The sequence below is a fragment of the Dreissena polymorpha genome, chromosome 6, assembly GCF_020536995.1.
Source record: "Dreissena polymorpha isolate Duluth1 chromosome 6, UMN_Dpol_1.0, whole genome shotgun sequence".
Classification (NCBI taxonomy): domain Eukaryota; kingdom Metazoa; phylum Mollusca; class Bivalvia; order Myida; family Dreissenidae; genus Dreissena; species Dreissena polymorpha.
Genome location: NC_068360.1, coordinates 114,366,656 through 114,390,132, shown reverse-complemented (window position 1 = coordinate 114,390,132; position 23,477 = coordinate 114,366,656). Strand labels below are relative to the sequence as shown.

At 35.9% G+C, this 23,477-nt stretch overlaps 1 protein-coding gene across 4 annotated transcripts; it reads right to left on the bottom strand.

Annotated features, from left to right (window-relative positions):
* Positions 1-467: 467 nt before the first annotated feature.
* On the bottom strand, positions 468-3,562 carry LOC127835008 (collagen alpha-2(VIII) chain-like). Of its 4 annotated transcripts, none has more exons than XM_052361176.1 (5): positions 3,397-3,557; positions 2,739-2,783; positions 2,016-2,039; positions 1,392-1,572; positions 468-782 (listed from the first exon to the last, which is right to left on the bottom strand). In XM_052361176.1, exons 1-5 carry the CDS (start codon positions 3,407-3,409, stop codon positions 557-559), a joined length of 489 nt encoding a protein of 162 aa, XP_052217136.1. In that variant the 5' UTR covers positions 3,410-3,557; the 3' UTR covers positions 468-556. The 4 variants fall into 4 exon arrangements, with proteins under 4 accessions (XP_052217136.1, XP_052217135.1, XP_052217137.1 ...); XM_052361175.1 differs by having other exon boundaries at positions 1,392-1,578; positions 3,397-3,553; XM_052361177.1 differs by lacking the exon at positions 2,016-2,039 and having other exon boundaries at positions 1,392-1,578; positions 3,397-3,562.
* Positions 3,563-23,477: the final 19,915 nt, after the last annotated feature.

Sequence of the window (23,477 nt, the reverse complement as noted above, 5' to 3'; positions counted from 1 at the left end):
TTATTCTAGTAACAGGCTTTCGCCGCATTTCGTTTTTATTTTTTTAATTATGTAAAAAAATCAAATATATCCTAGTTCATTCTGTACTTATTTCAGCTGCATGTGTAGAAAAGCCTATGCATTTAAAACGTGTATTGTCGTTATTTATTTTATGCATTTTGTAAATTCCATACACACGCGAAATCGCTGATGCACAACACTCGTTGAAATGTTGTAATTAAAATATTTTCTCTGTCGTAAACCACAAAATAAAGTGTTTCAAAACAGTTATGACAAGTTGGTTTAAATCTTTAAATCAAGACTTGATAATCATATATAAAAAATCGAAAGGCAGAAACGATCACGAACAGTTATTGGCATATAAAATTTATAATAACATAATGACAGTGTCCGAAACTTTAGGTAAAAAGTAATCCAGTACAATTATACTGCACATGAACATACGGACTGAATAACAAATAAATACCTTTACTTTTTGCTAGGGTTTTTTAATGATTAAAATATATGTAAAGTAACGCGCTTTTATTATTGTGAAGCAGACGACGTAACACAACGCCTAAAGCAGAACTCCGGAAAAACTCGTCCAGCGTTCCTCGTCCTCGAATAGCATGTTTCCGTTGTTCGTCCGCCTGCTCTCAACCCACACACGCTGCCCCGCGGACAGACGGACGAACGCCTGTGAGCTGGAGCAGGGCGCGTAGCCAGGGGAGGTGTCGTAGAGGGCGCTAGGCTGCACCACCACGCCCTCTTTTATGATGGCGATCAGGACGAACGTGTTCGACCTGGAGCGAGGAGAGATAGTTTTCGAAAATTTAATTTTGTTCAAGAAAACAACACTAACAATTGAATAGAAATGCAATTCGGGTTAACGATTGAGCAAAAGATTATCGTCGATCCATGACCAAGTTTGGTAAAAGTTTAATTTTACATATTTAAATAAAAGCACGTGTTGGTTGATCATTCCGATTAACTCGAAGTCCTAAGACAAACAAACTGGGCTAAACAGACTTTGAAGGAGTTATCTAAATAAGACTTTTTTGTTTATAAAGATAGGTCGATTAAGCGCTGCAGCTAGTTTACCCCGCCTAAATCCTACTCGAATATCCACGCATTCTATTGCCGCCGTATGCATGTTAGATTTAGTGATCACTTTACCATACAGATATAAATTTTCGCTGTACCTCATTTAACAATGCACATAATACCACACAAATAACATGGTGTAAGATTTATTAAGTAGTAAACAGTATGAATACTTCAGTAGTAGTTTTGTGAAAAAAATACGGACATGACGGGGATATAGACATATATGAGTCACAACAGGGACATTTAAACAAATATATCCAATTGAAGAAATGTTATTATCTGAATATGTTTGGTATACGTGTTACCAGATACAAGTTTGTGTGCTGAACATGTACATTCCGCCAGCTGGTGCCATGAAGACGCCATTGCTCGCGTTGTATCCTTGACCTTCGTTAACCTCCACGACCGTGTACTCTATGATCTTACCAGAGGCCGGACTGGTGTTTGAGGGTCCGTGGGCGTGGAAAACCACGGCACTACCGGAGCCTGTCACTTACAACAACAAAACATGGAAGAAAACAACTCTTTACGAAATATTTGGTGCGCAAGAAGATTTCATGTCGCTATATGATTATTCCGTAAAGTAATCATGCCTTAATATGTTTCGATAGCACTATAAGCTATATAAATGCAGGCAGTGTTCTGAGTGAGGAAACAAGTTTATTTTCCATTCATTCGCAGAATTCAAAACAGATAACATACGAGTATTTTAACTTCTTTAACTTATACGTTATTTAATATTTGTTTACGTCAAGAAAATATCAACTTAATTGATAACTATTTCTTCCTGGTGGGTCTTTTAATAAATATTGTACTTAAGGAAAGGAAAGCCACTATGACAAATTTAATTGAACGAATTAGCATCAATTACATACATGTACATAAATAGCAGCAACGAGATATATACCTAGCTGGAACGACATACATACCCAGGCCACCTGGCACAACAAACCCTGTAAGATAAATAAGCCTTGATCTGGGAAAATTGGCTTAATGAATGTGCGTAAAGTGTCGTCCCAAAAATAAGCCTGTGCAGTACGCAAAGTATAATCAGTCACAGCACTTTTTGCTAAGAAGAGACTTCCTTTTCAAATATCATTAAAGCGGAAGTTGTCGTCCCAGATTAGCCTGTGTAGACTGCACAGGCTAATCTGGGACGACACTTTACGTGCATAGATAAAACCCCGTTTTATCAGAGCGCGGCTTAAACGTAAATTGTTTCAATGTAATGTTATTTATTGTCGGAAATTGTAGTTGTACATGCGCAAACTGTAATTTCTTAACATAAACACAATAGATCATAAGTTTTATAAACCATTTTTGTAATTATATGACGATCTCTACATTTCTCTAAGATAAAACGAAACTGGATAAAAAGCACAATATCAGAGTAAAATTATGCTCATTCGTGCCATTGATTCTATGGACTTGCTCGCTTTAAAACAATGCACTTGCTTATTGATCTACGCAGCTACGTTTTGTATGAAAGAGGTCACTGGTTAAAGGAAGATCAAAAGTGACATACATATACGCTCAGTTAACAAGAAAATTATCACGCTTTACCACGAAAGGAAACAAACAAATAACAGTTTTACTTGTAAACCTATAATATTGTTATACAGTTAGAGTCGTTGAAATGTTGCCGTACTTACCCCGCACCGACGCTGACATGCATGCCACGAGCAACGCAGGAAAAACTGTAGAGGACCAAATAGGAGTTCTTGATGTGAAGGGTACACAGAATATAAGATATATAATAACATAAGTTATAAGTACACACCAATACACATATCTGCTGTTGGATAAGATAGAGGGCATCATCGTCCTCGTCGTAGTCCTCGTAGACGTCGTCGTAATCAGCAGCAGCAGGAGCAGCAGGAGCAGCAGCACCAGCACCAGAATCAGCATCATCATCAGCGCCATCATCAGTATTCCATCATTAGCATCATGATCATCATCATCATCATCATCATTTGCATCATCATCATCATCATCATCATCATCATCATTATGCTCATTATTATTATTATTATTATTATTATTATTATTATTATTATTATTATTATTATTATTATTATTATTATTATTATTATTATTATCATTATTATTATTATTATTATTATTTTTATTATTATTTTTATTATTTTTATTATTAGTATTATTATTATTATTATTATTATTATTATTATTATTATTATTATTATTATTATCATTATTATTATTATTATTAATATTATTATTATTATTATTATTGTTATTATTATTATTATTATTATTATTATTAACATATAAATATAAAACTTGATTTACCTGTCAAAAACATTTGTAAGATGACCTTCTCTCTCCTCAGTCTTGTGTTCAAAAACGTGAAATAAATAGTCAGGAAACATCAAAGTTTAATACTTGACTCTTTCAATGATAACCGCCTGTCCCAATTTTGAGCACATAGCTCGGGAATCAATAAACATGGTTTCCGGTAGAGATAAAATGATCTTAAAATTTCGCATTCGTCAAGCTGCCTGAACTATTTCGTGTAGTTTATTCTATAATTTCCATGTCCTTTTCAAGAAGTTTATATACAGGTATATCTATACGTGTATCCGTTTTATCTACGTAGACACGTTTTACGGCAGATGTATTCTGTTTTACGTAACCGAATAATCGCAAGAGAAATGTAAATGTGGTGGGTTTTAAGATTAGCGCTTAACACACGCCGGGTATGCGAATACTTCGTTTACGGATGGCACTTCACTTACAGAGAACAACAAACGCCACGCGCGAGAGGTGAGTTCTTCAGCTTTTTTGTATTTATGTTCTGTTTATTTGGTTTTTAGACACAGAACATTGTTTGGGTGATTAATGGTATAGCACTTCGTATTGCGAAGAAAGAAATTCGCGGAAAAACGGTGAATTATTTAAAAAAAAACGATAAAATTTCATCGATAATCAGCATGAATTGAATGATCAGTACATATTTAAACAAAATAAACATACTTGGAAATAAATCAAGAACGTGCTTACTATTCGAAATAAAAGATCAATATATCCAGTAATGTTACAACATGTTACATTTTAGTTTACTCATGTATTTGAGAAAATTCAAATGTTTTAAGAGTCGCATGCACATTTTTCATCTGCACTTCGTTTACCGATCATCTAAAAAACAATGGCACTTCGTTTCCTGACATCTAGACACTTTTTTCCAGATATAGCACACTCGTATTTTTTGAATCAAAAATGCAGAATTCGCTGTGGAATACTGTTAAAGTAAGCAGGCAATAAATAAAAATGTATGTACTTAGTACGCAAATAAAAAACGAATAAACGAAGCATGTTCTTATCCCTTTGAAATATGATTATGATTTGGTATAAATGTGAAAGATAAATGTTAAACAAATTGGATATGTCTAATGAGTAAAATCTATATGACCATATATTTTAAATTACGTTCTAAGCGGTTGATCTAAAGCATTTATCTTTATGTCCAAATGAAGGTACTAAGGCTATTTTCTTTTTTATTAGATAGCATGTCATGAATAATCACTCTGCTTAAACTGCCTCTCAGAGATTAATATCAGCAGCGATGCAGGTTCGAAATTCTATTGGAACTTTTTGGCTCAATGCCAATAAACGAAAATAGCAATAAAAGAACGGGCGGAGTTGATTTAATCACACGATAGTGGTGTAAAATTATGCATATCCGTCTTTGTTTTAATATAAACACAACACATGCTGCATATGAAGTTCTATCCAATATAGCACCCTAAACTTCGTTTGTGTGGGTATACTAAGTACTTACTCCATAATATGACATTTAAACATTTTATGTACGCATTCCTTTTTTTCCAGAATCAGTTGATTTTACGATTTAATTTTAACCGTGATTCTTAAAACTCAACCAATACAGTGATTTAGGGTCAGGTGAATCGCACTTCGAGCAAACGTTAGCGTTGCGTAAAGGGAAGTGCTCCCTATAAGCAGGGCTCAAAATACATGGAGTTTTACCATTCTCTTTTTAATTTTGTTGCTACGCATAAGTATCGTCTTGATGATGCGATTCAAATAAGCACAACCGACATAGGATTTTATGAAGAACAAATGTGTATTTGCGTCATAAAGACCCCTTCACTACCGTTATCTATAGCCCTGCTATAAGTAAAATTAAACACGATTGTGTTGATTCGCATTATCCGTACACATTTATTTAATAATAAATATTATCTTATTTGAAAATTGCAATTATAATAAACATAGTATAAATTAATAGTCATGTGATTTTTGAAAAATATATTTTACAAATGTTTCGTATGAATAGCCATAATATAAATTAATGCATTTGAGGTAGAAGATAAAACTCAGTTATTAGAGTGCCCGCTTTGTTGAAAGTCTCCGTAATCTGAAGTGCCCTTTATCGGTAAACAAAGTGGCTGCAACTTTATGTATGCCACCTATTACAAAACGTACTATCTTTGTTTATATTTCATTGAATGCTATCAAAATTTCAGTATTTGAAGCACAGTGATTACTCTACATGCTGGAATAGCAAAAAATATCTTGCAATAATTCTAAGTAGTTTTATTTTGTTAAAATGTTTACTGTTCATCCAGTTTATGCTGTTTTCCGATCAAATTTTCTATTTTTTGGGCAAAACTGTTCCATTCTTCCGTGAAATTGTGTATTCCCAATACAAAAGGATACACCATTTATCAACTCGACCATGTGTCTTGTCTTAAAAACTAATCTTTAGGATATAACTTTAAATAAAACAGAGGAACTTACCTCTAGCGCGTGGCGTTTGTTGTTCTCTGTTAGTGAAGTGCCATCCGTAAACGAAGTATTCGCATACCCGGCGTGTAACATCAGAGTTCGAACCATTGCAATCTCTTGCCGCCAAATGTTCGATACCGGCTTTGGGGTATCGTGGGTAGTAGCCTAAGCGCAGTGTTTGGTATACGCTCTTCTCACGTTGGCGAGACGGCTTCAGTTACAGTCACATCAAAAAATAAAAATAAACATAATTCAGTTAAAAACATATGGCTGAAAATTGCAGCTATAATTCAAAACTCGTCCCAAAGTTCGTGACTCAACTAGTTAACCCATGTATGTCTAACGTCTAGAAAAAAAAGGCCTTTGCAAACAGCGTAGACCCAGATGAGACGCCGCATGATGCGGCGTCTCATCTGGGTCTGCGCTGTTTGCTTAAGGGAATTTCTGTAAGAAATATTTTAAATATAGAAATAAATATACTAGACATCCATAATTTTGAAAATAAATTGATCCAAGTAAGAAGGATGGGAGAGTCCACTATGCATAAATGGGTTAATAAGGTAGGAGTGCTGGGACTCAGACCTCATAAACTTGTAACCCTTTGCATGCTGGGAAATTTGTCGTCTGCTAAAATGATGTCTGCAGAATTTTTAAAATTAGCTTTTTTCTTCGATTTATTTTAAAGAATACTATCAGAATGACAAACATTTTTGATCCTGATGAGACGCCACGTTTTGTGGCGTCTCATCTGGATCCAAACTGTTTGCAAAGGCCTTCAAAATTCGGTTCCAGCACAGAAAGAGTTAAATACTTATACGTGTACACGTTAGTGTGATGCGGTACCTTTAACTAATTGGTACATGTAGATAATAGCAAGCTTACTGCTGGTCTCTACAAATCTTCCTATCCGAGCTGGATATTCAGAACATCGGGTACACTCTGGGCTTTAAAGGCGCCTGATAAAAACACGATATGATTACGTGTGTCACGTTCTAAGAAATTGGGCATAATGCATGTGCGTAAAGTGTCGTCCTAGATTAGCCTGTGCAGTTCACATAGGCTAATCAGGGACGATACTTTCCGCCTTAACCAGATTTTCGATAAAAAGGGACTTCCTTTAAACGAAAAATACCATAAAAGCGGAAAGTGTCGTCCCTGATTAGCTTGTGCGGGCTGCACAGGCTAATCTGGGACGACACTTTACGCACATACATTATGCCCAGTTTTTTCAGAACGCTGTTCTGTTCTGTTTATTTTATGCACGTAACAAACTGTCTTTGTAATGCAGGTTTTATACATAAACATGGCATTAGACCAACAATATTTTTAAATAGTGTAGTCGCATTAAAAAGGTCAATAACGGGCACTGTGGGACGGTCTGAAAGGCATGCCAAAACCTCCCCGTATTAGTCACAAAACACACACGTGTTAACAACCCATACGCCTCAGTGCATGGTTATTAAAATAAAAAGTAATACAGGAGAATGCAAACAAAGATTTGAATAAAATTAAACAATTTAATTATTTAATATTCAAATGAGAAAAAAACCGTTCTGATGAACGTAGATAATTGCATGTTAGTTTTCTAAACCTATTTTTAGAACATTTTCCCAATTCGATTTCCGTCTATTGTTCTTACTGCATAAATTATCGCGAAACATATTGGCCCAAGGCCAGAAAGACACGCGGCTCTTCTTATGGATACTAATTGACCACCAATTAATAATTCCGAGTCTACGCTAGGGACCGGGATATTTGGAAAAAGTTGACAAATTCTGAAATGTGAAGTTTTGTTGTATGTTTATATCCACGTATCCACGTACTTTAAAAAATCGGACAACGCAGTGCGATAGAGCGAAGAGGAATTCATGCACAAATGTACAGAAGCCTACAGTCACAACCCACGTGAGGACGTAAATAATTGTTCACATGGTTGAGTTTGGAAGCCTACTAATCTGAAGATTTCTGCAACATTTTCGAAAATTTCCTGTCCTATACTACTCCTTCGAATTAAATGTATTACAGGCTCTTTTATTATGGCGACTTCCAAAAGGAGGTGGGGCCAGAGATTAACGGCCGTGGAGACATATACGCGGAAAATAAAAATATAACAATTCTGTTTGATATGTTTTCAGGTAGCTAAAATCGTTCGTGACATGCGTTCACGTTCTAATTGTGTTTTAAATCAGGTATGCTTGGTCTGCTCTATTGGCTTTGCTATGCTTGGATTTTTTCAATCGTTCGTTCATTTGCATTTTTTGTTTTATTATTTCACCGTATTCAAAAGTGTTTCAAACGTATAGCGGTGGCCAAAAAGTTTAAAAGTAAGCAGTTAAAAAAAAAACAATTGTAACGTGACATTCGCTTTCCCTAAACTAAAATTGTCGTTTGTATATTTCTACACTGTATGTGCATTTATAACAGGCAGGTGAATTAACCACCGTTCCACAAGAATGTTTCATCACAAAAAAGTCACACTTAAATTCATGTACAAAACGAAAACGCGAAACAATACAAAGCTTGGGCGAAATGCTCATTGTTTAACGTTCACTCTATATCAAATAAAACGATTTTCTAAATCCAATATGATTTAATATTTAATGGTTAAAAACATGTTGTTATATTATCGTTGCATAAACGGGTATTACATAATAAATATAAAACGGCAATACTGGTAATATTTCCGTCTAAATGGTGATCCCTTAAGTAACACTATTTAAGTGATTTCCACATTGATGTAGTGTGACATTAATATAAATGGTGACATAATAATATTCTTTCATAATAGAAATCACCTCAATCGATCACACAATATCAATATTTTTATACGGGTATAAATCTGTGATATTGCGCAATCTTTCTTAAATTCACCTAACAATAAACTTGTTAATTGGACGCCCATTCTGCTCTCTCTTACACGTTTGAGCAAGCATAAACGATAAAATCTCGAACAAGATCGCGATACAAGCTATCTTACAAGCGATCTGAGATATAACACGTGTGTCAACATCCCCATATAATTGTCACACCTCGTGACTATTGTTTTCCACTTAAATAGCTCCACAATACAAGCGTAATTAGCAACACGCGATATGATCGCGTTGATAATCATATGAAACCTAATTAACGAAAATGTTACTGATTATAAATCAGCATATAAACCAGAAAAGTACGAAAAGCATATCATTCACTTACTGACAGCAAAATGGACATTGCAAATAAAATTAGCAAATACGTGACAAAAACTATGAGCAAAATTCGAAAACAAAGAAATGGAAGTACAAGTGGTTATGAAAGGCTATTGGAGCCAAAAGATAGCAAATTAACCAAAGTTAAGAAATTTCTTGCGGACAGTCTAAAGAGACAGAAATCTCGCGGGAAGAACGAAAAACCATTTAAACACGCGAAACTCATCGATGAGCGACTGTTTAACGAAACTTACACAGTCAAAGTTCATTATCACATAAAACCAACAACATCTAACAAACCAGCTGAGAACAAAGAATACCCTCGTGATTCACAGCAAGTTGACGTCATAACCGGAAGAGGGACATTGGGAAGTGGATCAGAGGCCCCAGAGCGTTTACTAAAGACAACATGTCGCCGACGAATCTGTAGCGACAGAGAAATTAAGACCGAAAAACAACGATCTAGCCGATGCCGAAAGACCGACGACGTCGATGTGGTTAAACGAAAAAGAGCTACTTCTTGTAGCGGAGGACAACGGCGAAGTGGATATCCATACTTAACAACAGACCACAATTCAAACTACCGACGGCATGGTTCTGGGTCAACTACCAACAGGCGAACAAGAGCAATGTCGTGTTGTTGTCGTGGAACGACATGTAAAAGGCGGTCTCCGGTTCCAAGGAGTAGCCGTTGCCGACCGATACATTTAGACATAACGAGTAATTCGGATGCGAGACTTGACACCTCTGAAAACTCTGCCTTAGACAAAGCGTTCATGCGAGTCGACAGCATTCTGTTTGACAAGCGTCGCTCTATTGTCGACGTACTTAATATCGGGTACATCGCTTCAGACGGCACTTTAGTCCTAAACGAGGACATGCCGACCATGTGCTTCTCAACTATGAATTCAGCAATTATAAGCGATTGCACTGTGACCAACGCTGATGGGATTGACTTCCTTGAAAGTCTTTTAGCCGATTGCAATAACATCGCGAGTTCGCAGCTAACCGACGGCACCATGAATAAAGCCTACATAGACGGCGACGTCGAGGGATTAAGCATGGGATGCTTAAGTGTCTTTTCTGACGTCACATTGAATCGAGGCTACGTTGACACGTCGGTCAGTGAGGTCAGCAGCGGAAGTGATGAGATAGGTCACGCGATCAAAAGGGGTTGTGATTTTGTTTAAAACGAAATTTTATTGATTATTGTAAATATTATTGGAGCGATGTTTGTTTATTAAAATGTCAACAATACAAGTTTTTGTTGTTTTAAATGATTTTTTTTATTCAAAACTGTGTCCGATAAGCAGATAGTTATAACAATAATATTATGTACATATGTAAACATCAAAGATCTATCAATAAATATTTATTTACAGATCTTTGGTAAATATAATTCCTGTTAAAAAAAGAACGTCGCATATCAAACGATATGCAATATGTGGTAAATAATGCTCAGGTAAAGGGCATTGGTAAAAAAGAGATTGCGTTATTATTAACATATTTCCTACAACATTTGTATTTTGAGATATATCGTTTCCTTCCCGACCTGTCAAACTCATTATTTTGCCCCAAAGCCCGGTTCAGATACGTGTTTTGTTCTCAAATTGATGCTTCCATAGTTGCTGTATTAAAGCATTATATACTTTGTTAATATGGTAAAACTTCATGTACTTAAAATCTTTAAATAGTGTAAGTTATAGAATTTTGGCATTCAATTTCACATATAATAGAGTCCCGAAAATTAACACGAATCTTATGAACAAATAAATGAAATTAATAAAACTCCGAAATCATTACAAGGGAAAAAATCGTATTAAACCCGCTGGTCTTTTACTTCAGGCACGTGACCAACTGTTTTTTGTAATTTAGGTTTCATTCAGGTTTTATACATACAACATGCAACATACATACACAGTATTTTTAAAAAGTGTCGTCGCCTTCAAAATGTTAATCAAAAGCGCTATGGGCAGTGAAGGGTAAAACCGACTGAAAAGCATGCCAAAATCTCACAGTATTTATCACAAAACACACGCGTGTAAACAAACATACGCCTCATTGCATGGTTATTCAAATGACAAACAATACAGGAGAATACAAAAAAAAATGATTTAAATGAAATTTAACTCTTGAATAATTTAATATTCAAATGAGAATTTCAACTTTCTGAGGCACGTAGAAAATTGCACGTAAGTTCCCTAAACATATCTTTAGAACATTTGCCCAATTCGATTTCCGTCAATTGTTCCTACAGCATTAATTATCGCGAAATATATGGGTCAAAGGCCAGCATATACAGCTCTTTTTATGGATATTTATTGTCTCATACTTAAACAAATCGGACAACCAACGCAGTGCGATAGAGCGAAGATGAATTTATACACAAATGTACAGAAGCCTACAATCACAACCCAATTTAGAAAGTAAATAATTGTTCACATGGTTGAATTAGGAAGGATACTTATCTGTAGATTTCTGAAACATTTTCGAAAACTTCCTGTCCTTAACTACTCCTTTGAATTACAGGTATTACAGGCTCATGCTATTATGACGTCTTCCCAAGGAAGTGGGGCCAAAGATTAACGGCCGTGGAGACATATACGTCGACAATAAAATACATAACGATTATGTTTGATAGGTTTCCATGTAGCTCAAATCTTCGTGACATGCCAATCAAAACCGTTTTCACGTTCTAAATGTGTCTTAAATCGGGTTTGTTTGCTTGCTTGATCTGCTCTCTTGGGTTTGCTATGCTTGGCTTTTTTTCGCTCGTTCGTTCATTTGCTTTTTTGGTTTATTATTTCGCCGTATTCAAAAGTGTATCAGTCGTATAGCGGTGGTCAATATGCTTACACGTATGCAGTTAAAATAACAATTATAACAGCACATATTGTTCCCATACCATGCATAAGTCAAACTGGATTAGAAACAAAAGTCAGCAACGTTTATACAAATACATTTCAAGTAAGTTAACTAACTGACACATTTGTGGGATAAGCTCGCGTACAATTGCCTTTTCCACAAAATAACTAAAGAAATATTTGAATAAAAATGGTACGGGAGAAAGGCCTTTAACATAAAACGATGGTCAATCTGCTCACAAGTTATTTGGTGGGGCTGAGAATCGAGCAGATTCGAAGTCTATCGTCCTTCTAAGCCATCCAACCATTTTCAAAACAATGCTCATTCGATTTCCCTAGATCATGATTATCGTTTTATATTTCTTCGCTGTATGTACATTTATTACAAGTAAACTACTTAACCGCCGTTCCACAATAATGTGTCATAACACAAAAATCACTCTCAAATTAATGTACAAAACAAAATCGACAAACAATACAAAGCTTATACAAAAATACTGTTTAAACGTTCCCTCTCTATCAAATTAAACGATGTTCTAAATTCAATATGATTTAATATACAATGGTTACAAACAAGTTGTTATATTATCGGGGCATACACGAGTATTTCTAAATAAATACCACACGGCAATACTGGTAAATTTTCCGTCTTAAGAATGATCTCTTAAGTAAGATAATATTTCTGTGATTTTCACATTGATGTAGTGTGACAGTTAAATAAAAATAGTGACACAATAATATTCTTTCGTCATAGATATCACCCCCAATCGATCACACACTATCAATATTTTTATTCTTGTATAAATCTATGATAGTGCGCAATCTATCTTAAATTCACATAACAATAAACTTGTTAATTGGACGCCCATTCTGCACTCCCTTACACATTTGAGTAGGAATAAACGATAACATCACAAACAAGATCGCGATACAAGCTTATCTTACAAGCCATCTGAGATATAACACGTGTGTCAACATACCATATAATTGTCACACCTCGTGACAATTGTTTTCCACATACTAGCTCCACCATACAAGCGTGATTAGCGACACGCGATATGATCGCGTTGATAATCATATGAAATCTAATTAACGAAAATGTTACTGATTATAAATCAGTATATAAACCAGAAAAGTCCGAAAAGCATATCATTCACTTACTGACAGCAAAATGGAAATTGCAAATAAAATAAGCAAATACGTGACAAAAACTATGCGCAAAATTCGAAAACAAAAAAATGGAAGTACAAGTGGTTATGAAAGGCTATTGGAGACGAAAGATAGCAAATTAACCGAAGTGAAGAAATTTCTTGCGGGCAGTCTGAAGAGACAGAAATCTCGCAGGAAGCACGAAAAACCATTTAAACACGCGAAACTCATCGATGAGCGACTGATTAACGAAACTTACACAGTCAAAGTTCATTATCACGTAAAACCAACAGCATCTAACAAACCCGCTGAGAATAAAGGATATCCTCGTTATTCACAGCATGTTGACGTCTTAACCGGAAGAGGAATGTTAGGAAGTGGATCAGAGACTCCAAAGCGTTTAGTAACGACAACATGTCGCCGACGAATCTGTAGCGACAGAGAAATTCGGACTGAAAAACAGCCATATAGCCGATGCCGAAATACCGACGACGTCGATGGTGTAAAACGAAAAAGAGCTTCTTCGTGTAGCGGAAGACAGCGGCGAAGTGGAAATGCATATTTAACACCAGACCACAATTCAAATAACCGACGGCATGGTTCTGGGTCAACCACCAACAGGCGAACAAGAGCAATGTCGTGTTGTTGTCGTGGAACGACATGTAAAGGGCGGTCCCTTGTTCAAAGGAGTTGTCGGTGCCGACCGATACATTTAAACACAACGAGCGCTTCGGATGCGCGACTTGACAACGCTGATAACTCTGCCTTAGACAGAGCGTTCATGCGAGTCGACAGCAGTCTGTTTGACAAACGTCGCTCCATTGTCGATGTACTTAATATCGGGTACATCGCTGCCATCGGTACTCTAGTCCTCAACGAGGACATGCCAACGATGTGCTTCTCAACTATGAATTCAGCGATTATAAGTGATTGCTCTGTTAACGACGCTGATGGGATTAACTTCCTGGCAAGTCTTCTAGCCGATTGCGATCACATCGCGAGTTCGCAGCTAACCGACGGAACTATGAATAAAGCCTACATTGACGGTGAAGTCGAGGGATTAAGTGTGGGATGCTTAAGTTCATTCTCTGACGTCACATTGAATCGAGGCTACTTTGACACGTCGGTCAGTGAGGTCAGCAGCGGAAGTGATGAGAGAGGTCACGTGATCAAAAGGGGCTCTGTTTTTGTTTGAAAATAAATTGTATTGATTATTGTAAATATGATTGGAACAATGTTTGTTTATTAAAGTGTCAAAATGCAAGTTTTATTTTATTTAAATTATTTTGTTTTATACAAAAATGTGTCCGATAATCAGATATTTATAACAAAAATATTATGTACATATGTACAAAACTTAAAACCAAAGATTTATATACATGCTTATTTAAAGATCTTTCGTAAACAAAAAATTCTTGTAAAAGAGAAAGTCGCTTATCAAACGATATGCAACATACGGTAAATAATGCTCAGGTAAAAAGGCATTTTGTATAAAGAAAAGCTTGCTTTTCCAGTCAAAATTACGTTATAATTAAACTTTTTCCGTCAATCCTTGTATTTCAAGACATCGTTTCGTTCAAGACCTGTCAGACTTATGATTTGTCCTTGTGGCCCGAGTCAAATACGTTTTCTTTTATCTAATTAATGCTATTTGAGTTGCTTTATTAAAGCATTATATACTTTGTTCATATGGTCATTCTTCATGGACTTAATATCTGTAAATAGTGTAAGTTATAAGAATTTAGGCATTCAATCTCACATATAATAGAGTTCAGAAAACAAACACAAACCTTAAAAACAGGAAGTTCATAGACTCAGAGAGAAACAACTTGATGGCCACCAAAAAAAACCTAAAACGACATGACTCGCACCGCGTCTCATTATTTAACGGTATAACATTTCAGGTAGAGAGTAACGATACATGTACCAATGTAACCCCAGCACTCCATCTTAAAATAGTCATTGACTTATACTGTAAGTACATGTTTTTATTATATACCTGTTTAATGCTTTTAACAAAATACAGGTTGTATCAATCTTTGAAATAAAAAATCCCGTATTACGCTACTCGCTGTTTCCATTTCCGTATTACCATACTAGCCGGACTACTTTCTTCGATCCATTTAATGACGTCACATTACGCGCACCGAAAATAGGAAACCCCCATATTGCGCAATATATTACGTAGTACATCGTGTGACGTCATTTCTGTGACGAAATACAATAGTTTTATTTAAACTAGGACAGTCGGACGTGGTGTTTTTTTAACAGTAAACTATTTGTTTAAAACGAACGAATGCAGAACGTTTCAGAGTGTGTGTTTATCATGCATCAATATAAATTTCGATAGGAATACAATAAGATAGTGTGGTTTAACATAAGTTTCGATAAAGACATGGAAGAATAGAAGTGGAAGTGCATATCGTTTCAACGCTTTTGTTATAAACATCGAATCAAAGTTGTCAACTTAATTGTTATAAACATTGGATTAACGGTTTCATTAAGGTAAGCGTGTCGGAATCATGTGTTTTCCCGGTTCAAATATTTACACGGTAATTTACATAAACTGTATTCATACGCGTCTTGAATAAACTATGGTGTACCGTTTAAGTCATTGTTTTGCCAGTTTTGTTAAAAGCAAAAATACAATTGTTAACTGTTTTCGTTAGTTGTGTATATAATAAAAGGAATATTACGCTAGTCAATTGTTCCAAGAGTTTGTATTCAGTCTCGTGGCTTGTGTTATTTCGCATCACACTCGAGGCTCCGCCTCTCGTGTGATACGTCATCACACAAGCCACTCGACTGAATACAAACTCTTGAAACAATTGACTAGCGTAATATTCCGTATGTATAGGTCCCTGAAAGGGCAAAATGTTACTCATTGATCATAGATCTGTATAATCCCAACCCCCTTAGTTCAACTCAACAAGGCATCGATATGCGCTTATCCCACGCGTAAACTCAAATGTTACACATGTGTCAACTGTCAACTGCTCCGTACTATAAATGTCCCAAATCGGGAAAATAAGTTTTAAAAGGATATCGCTCCACCATACACTTGTACTAGGAACACGCTATATGACCTGTTGATAGACACAGGTGATATTATTAAAGGTGCCTTTTCACAGAGTTTGGCATGTTTTGAAGTTTGTCATTAAATGCTTTATTTTGATAAATGTAAACATTGGATATAAAAAGCTCCAGTAAAAAATCAAGAATAAAATTTAAACAAAAGAACAAAAAGGTAACCCTCAGCAGGGCTCGAACCACTGACCCCTGGAGTCCTGGAGTAAAAAGTCAACCACTTAGACCAATCGGCCATCCTTCCGGATACAATGTCAGACTTATTTTATACTTTATATAAGCAATCCTCGTAGTTTCACAAAATATAACGACAACAACAGAAATCTCCAAATTAATTCGTTTCGCGTTGCAACGCTTGATAATTTTCGGGTTTTTAAATCGTCAAAAGATGCATATCATGGCTATTTTAGAGCATGGTAAATGTTCAGTATAACTGTTTCCTCACAAATATCATAACTTAAACGAAAGTTTGCGAATCTGAAACAACTTTTTCAATATTGTCAATTTACCAAAACGTGAAAAGGCCCCTTTAACGAATATGTGAAGAATGGAGTGTAAAAGTCCTCCTAAAGGAAATTACGACGATGTGCTTAATTAATTATCAATTTGAGATGATTCTCATAAATAGCGCAAAGGCAGAGGCTGATGGGATTTACTTCCTGGCCAGTATTTTCGTCATCGGCGAATACATCGCTTTCTCGCACCAATCAAATTGTATTGAACTTAACAGGTTTTTGACAAACCTTCACGAACTGTTTAACTTATATTACTGTTTTATATCCTGGGTCGAATTAGTGTGAATGCTTTAAACAGATTGCTAATCACATGGAATATATTTGGTTATGAGTTTTAGAGCTTTATATAATGTGAGTAAAATAATTTAAATATTTAGTTCACTATGCAAAACAGATTTCTAAAACTAGAGCTGTCATACCTTATCACGCTAACTTTTTCTTCTGCATCGATAGTATCCCGCATTCTATGTCCTATTTTGTGTTTAGTACACGTAGAAGTTATCTATATATGTGTAAGCTTCGAACTTAAATTATTCAATTACAGCAAGAAAAGTTGCAACGTCGCGAAACCAGGTTTGCAACGTTTAGCCAATTAATTTCATGTATCTAATTGTGCATCCTCAAGCAAGATCAGCGTGCAAATCAATCCTAACTATTTAGCGCAAACAGTTTTTTGTAACAGCGGCATTGGCCGTAAGCCAGCTGGGGCATAAATCAATGCCATGCTATGTCCTCCTTGCATGCCTGATATATTGATCAGCGCTGTGGAAGAAAAACTGGTTTAATACATGTGCGTAAAGTGTCATCTCGGATACGCCTGTGCAATCCGAACAGGCTAATCAGAGAAGATACTATCCAATCGAAGCTGGATATTGATTAAGAAGAGATTCTATTAAAGCGAAAAATACTATTTAAGCGGCAAGTGGAAAGTGTCGTCCCTGATTAGCATGTGTAGACTGCACAGGCTTATCTGAGACGACACTATGCTCACATGCATTAACTCTTTCAGTGCTGGAACCGAATTTTGAAGAAATTTGCAAACAGTTTGGATCCAGATGAGACGCCACAGAACTGTTTGCTATTTTGATAGTATTCTTTGAAAAAAATTCAAAGAAAATGCTAATTTTAGAAATTCAGCAGACAACATTTTAGCAGACGACAAATTTCCCAGCATGCAAAGGGTTAAACCAGTTTTTTCCGAGAACGCGGCTCATATTAAAAGCCTGGTTAAGTGACATCACTTAATAATGCCGATAACATGTGCGAAGTTTCAACTTTAGGAGTGTAATAGAAACAGAAAAGGAGTGATTGCACGCAAAGGCTTATATTTATTTTACGTGTACAAAAAGGGACATAATTCTGCTAAATTGGAAGTCAGAGTTATGGTAACTGGTTAGTGATCTTGGATGATGATCCCGATATTATTTGTGAAGTTTCCATTCAATGAATTAAGTTCTGACAGAGCTGTGTTATAGTTGCGAAAGAAAAAATGCGTCCTGAATTTTATCTTCAACGCCAAAATCAACTTGATTTTTTTAAGGTACGAAGCTCTTCAACAAATCGACCATAAATGACCATAAATTCCTATGCACCAGTTCCTTTTACACGTTCCAGTAAGAACCAACGATACTATCAAACAATATTGCGACGTGACGCGTGATCTGATATGCAACGCACGTGCCAACAGCCCCAGACAATTGTCACATCCCTCGCCAAAAGTGTTACACGGATATCGCTCCACAAATCTTGTGTACCGGTAATTTGCGATACGCGATGTGCACGCTATGATACAAATCTGCAATCTAAATAACGGAAACGTGTCTGAAAAGAAACCGTATATAATCCAGAAAAATCCACACACAAAAACGTTATTAAAAATCAAATTAAACTGGCAAAACAGTAAAAATGGGGATTGCAAACATAATTAATAATTCGGTAACAAAAGCTATGCGCAAAATTCGAAAACAAAAAACCGGATGTACAAGTGGTAATAGAGAGCTGCTCGAACCAAATAACAGAAAACTAACTGGAGTAAAGAAATTTTTGGCGGATAAAGTAAAAATAAAAAAATCTCGCAGGAAGTTCAAAAACCCATTTAAACACGTGAAATTAACAGACGAGCGACTAGTTAATGAAATTTACACGGTAAAAGTTAATGAGCATATACATCAAACGAAATCCAATCGACCAACGCAGATCAACACAAATTGCAATTGGCATAATGAACCACGTGATGACGTCACATCCAGCATTAAAATGTCGGACAGTGGATCTCAGACCCCAACGCTGTTTGTAATGACGCCTGGTCGCCGACAACTCTACAGCGCCCGAGTCATTCGTACGGATAGACGTAAATCTACTAGATGCTGTCAGGCCGACGACAGGGATGGGAAAAGACAGAGAGCTTATTCCTGCAGCGCGCGACTAGGGAGAAATGAAAACTCACGTATGACACTAGTAGACAGTACAAATAACCAAGAGGATATTCGTGAATCAGCCCCTAAGTGTAGACGACGTTATATTTTCTGTTGTCAATAAGAACTTCCAACATATGACCGTCGCCGAAAAGAATATGAAATAACCAGCCGACGATTCTAATGCAAGAATTGCGATCGTGATACATCGGCTATCTCCGGACTCCTCCGTAAATCGTCTGCTGATTCAGACTTGCAAGAATTGGTGGGACAAAACATTCTGCCCTGTCGACAGCGGATTGTTTGACAAACGGCGCTCAATTGCTTTCGTACTCGGATGCATATCTTCTGAAGAAACATTCGTATTTTCTCCCGACGCAATGCTGTGTCTCCATCATTGACAAACATATTTTTCACTGGGTTTTTTTAAATAATTTTCTATTGGGATTTACTAACGAGCTAGTCTGCAAGCAGACGGCGACTTCCATGTGGATTCTAACGTTGCCGATAAAGTGTGAAAAAGACATTGCCGACGAGAAAGAACGATTCAGTGTCAAGCACGTTCAAGCACGTCACGTTAAATCAATGTTACGTCGACGAGTAGGACATTTACGTCCGAAGCAGTTGTGCTGTGCGATGACAAGTGGAAAGAAGGGATATTTTATTTGTTAACCATAAACATGTACATACGTTGGAAAGTTTGAAACACTGTTATATTGTATTATTCGTTAATTAAATGGAAGAAAACGTAAGTCTTAATTAACATGTGTGTTGCTTTACAAAAATGGGTTTTTAGAGCCAACCTCTTAATACTTGAAAGGAACTCCTAACGTTAGATATGCATTACCTACGTTTTTTTTCTCACACACAAATATGCAACCACGAATTGTTAGAATATTCAATTTCACATATAATTGTCCTATTTTGCGCAAATTAATATGTTTCACACATTTAAACGATATCCTTTTTACACGAGTGAATAAGGTAAGTCCCAGTCGAATTCTTCACAAAGTGATACGCAACTTATTTTACATACATTAATTTGCAGCTTTACAGAAAGTGATTATAATATATTATGATAATAGTCACCAATCAAATGTTATGTAATGAAATCGTGTTGACATTGTTTAGTCCCCCGCCCCTCCGACTATCCTTTTGTTATACTGTATGTGTATCATGTCACCCAGTCTAACGATTTGTCCGTCTGGTCGAATTCGTATCCCCAACGAAACAAACTACGGTGTATATCATAAGTAACATAATCGAACGTCCTTCTGTCCGTTCATCCGTACAAGTGTATGTTTAAAATCCAACTCTAAAATAACCGAAGAAATTAATCCATTTATGCCTAGCGTCTAATAAAAAGGCCTTGGCAAACAGCGTAGACCCAGAAGAGACGCCGCATGATGCGGCATCTCATCAGAGTATGCGCTGTTTGTTTACAGGAATTTCTGTAAGAAATATTCTAAATATAGAAATAAATATACTAGACATCCCTAATTTTGGAAATAAATTGATCCAATTTAGAAGGATGGGAGAGTCCACTAGGTATAAATGGGTTAAAATTAGGGATGTCAACGAATATCCGAATATTCGGTCCCGAACCGAATATTCGGATACTGTTTTCCGAATCGAATATTCGGAAGAAAAAATAAAAAATCGAGTAATTTCAAAGACTTTGTATTCGTCTAATTTGCTTCAAACATTGTCAAAAAAGTTGTTCCTCGTGTCATAATGTTTATTACGGTAGGCGCGTTAATGCGTCGCTATGGGGATGACAGTATACCGGTCATAAATCCCGCTAACAAAGCCAGACACTTTGTGTCAAAATTATGATAGGTGCAAATCGCGTCGGCAATCAAAACACCGACCTGCACTTGCTCCAATGACTCGAATTACATTTAAAATTATCAAAGATTAAATGAGTAAAGGAAAAGCCAACTTTGTGTAAAAACAAATAAGACCGTATGGCAATTAAAACACCGACCCGTATTGATATAAAAACTCGAATTACATTTAAAATGATCAAAGATTAAATGAGTAAAGAAAGAGCCGACTTGGTGTGAAAAACAAAACAGATCGTATGGTTATAATCACGTTGTCCAATCAAAAAAGCTTTTAGAAAATAATTTACTCAACCTCTAATGAGTATTTGCGTATCGTATGGTCCAAACATTAATTAATTACTCAATATTCAATCAGGTATTATACTTAAAGAAATGTTTTGGGTATTTCACCCTCATTTAATTGAAAATATTATAATTGCTACACGCATAAAGTAAATATCTGTCCTAGCAAAATGCCACCTACGCCTTCCGCTGCTTGGAAGTATTTCACGACATCATCCGATAAGAAGTCGCCGATCCAAGTGTCTTTTAAACGTGGCAACTTTCAACTTTTAAAGACTGACTGTTTAGTCTGTTAAACAGGTTCAAAGTGTGTTGTGGCTATGTACATACTAAGTAATTCGTTTAAGTTCAGCTTTAATCATATGTAGATCTAACTGTTTTGTCATGTAATTATTTTGTCGTCATGAAATATTATGTTTCTCGTTCTATTGTTGATGTACGATATTAATAGTTTAAAATAGTTTTTGTCATTCAATTTTAACAATAAAAAGTAATCAACCAAAATCAGTTCCGAATTAACGACGGCAACGCTGTGTCAATTTTTAAACACTTCCGGTGAACTTCCGGTAAAAACGAAAGTTGAATTCATTGAGTAATGGTACGGTAAACAAAGTTGACTTTTTCTTCCAACAGATGTTGACCGAATATCCGAATATTCGTTCGGAAGGGTGACCGAATATTCGAATACCGAAATCGGTATTCGTTGCCATGCCTAGTTAAAATGATACTTTACACGAGGATCAATGGGATGATTACGAAAGTGAATGGGCAGACCTTTTGACGCCATTTTTGATGCCATTTTCGATGTTGCGATATCAAATACCAAATATATGTATTTTCTTCTTTTTTATTGCTTTTTTGTTCATGACATAAATGCGGTATTTTGTATATTATTATTATATCTGCTAAAGCGAAAGTCATGTTTACGGACGTGTTTTCATAATTAACGAGATTCTTATTAAAGAGGAAATCGCGTTTATGTGCTTTGTCTTTTTTCAGTAGGATATTCTCCAAAACTTAAGGAAGAAAGTCAATTTGATCTGTAAACAGGTTCTGTTAACAGCTTATTTCAGTGCAACAATTACAGCCGCAGCAACACATTTACTTCTATAATCGTCATATGTGTCTTGTTCTGAGAAAACTGGGCATTAATGCATGTGCGTAAAGTGTCGTCCCAGATTAGCCTGTGCAGTCCGCACAGGCTAATCAGGGACGACACTTTCCGCTTAAACTTGATTTTACCGTGATGCAAGTGTAGTAATGCTTATTGTACTGCTGTGGTCAGTCACTTTCTAAAAGTATTCTATTTTAACAATACAGGCTATATGAATGTCTAGCACTATAGCCGTTTTCTGATTTTAAAGGTATTCTAGCTATTATAAAGCTGTAGGCTAGCCTATACATCCCTGACAATGTGCGCAATTATAGAAGTTGAAGCATGCGCTATTCTATCATTGCAAGCCTTGTAGAGGCAAAATATGATTTTGCAACAACAACAAAAAACACAACAAGTATACCCTTCTCACGCACATTAGAACTCAATGAAAAAATAAACATAAAAGACGTGTTTGTGAAACACTATGTCCCCCCCCCCCATATATTTGACCTTTGACCTTGAAGGATGGCATTGACCTTTCACCACTCAAAATGTGCAGCTTCATGAGATACACATGCATGCCAAATATCAAGTTGCTATCTTCAATATTGCATAAGTTATGGCCATTGTTAAAGTTAGACGCAAACAAACAAACCAACAAGCCAAAAAACAGACAGGGCAAAAACAATATGTCCCCCAGTATAGACTGGGGAACATAAAATGCTGGTAATGTTTAATTAGAGAAACGTAAAATTACTAGTTTTCCAACGAAGCTATACTATAATGGTTAAATACATTGTAAGATTGAAATCAATCTTTTGGTCATGTGGTTATTAGATATATTTTTGTTTGAATAAAGTATGCACTAAAACGAGTCCTGCATTCTCCAAAAATGTATTTTTTTTATGTTATTGTTATTTTTTTTTTGTAAAGCTTAGATTGTTTTACATATACTCAAGCCTACCATTTCTTTAAATACAATTCATAAAATGATTGTGTTTTTTATTTAAATTAGTTCGAGCATTTCATATTCCCGGCGTAGCTTAAAAAACAAAACCAATGGTAACAAAGATCTTCACTTTTTCAATATTTTCTGAAATTCTAGTAATTCAAATTGTATGAACGGATTTTGCTATCACAGAACATGCCAACGGAAAATGTTTCAATTCAGGTAGTGTCTTA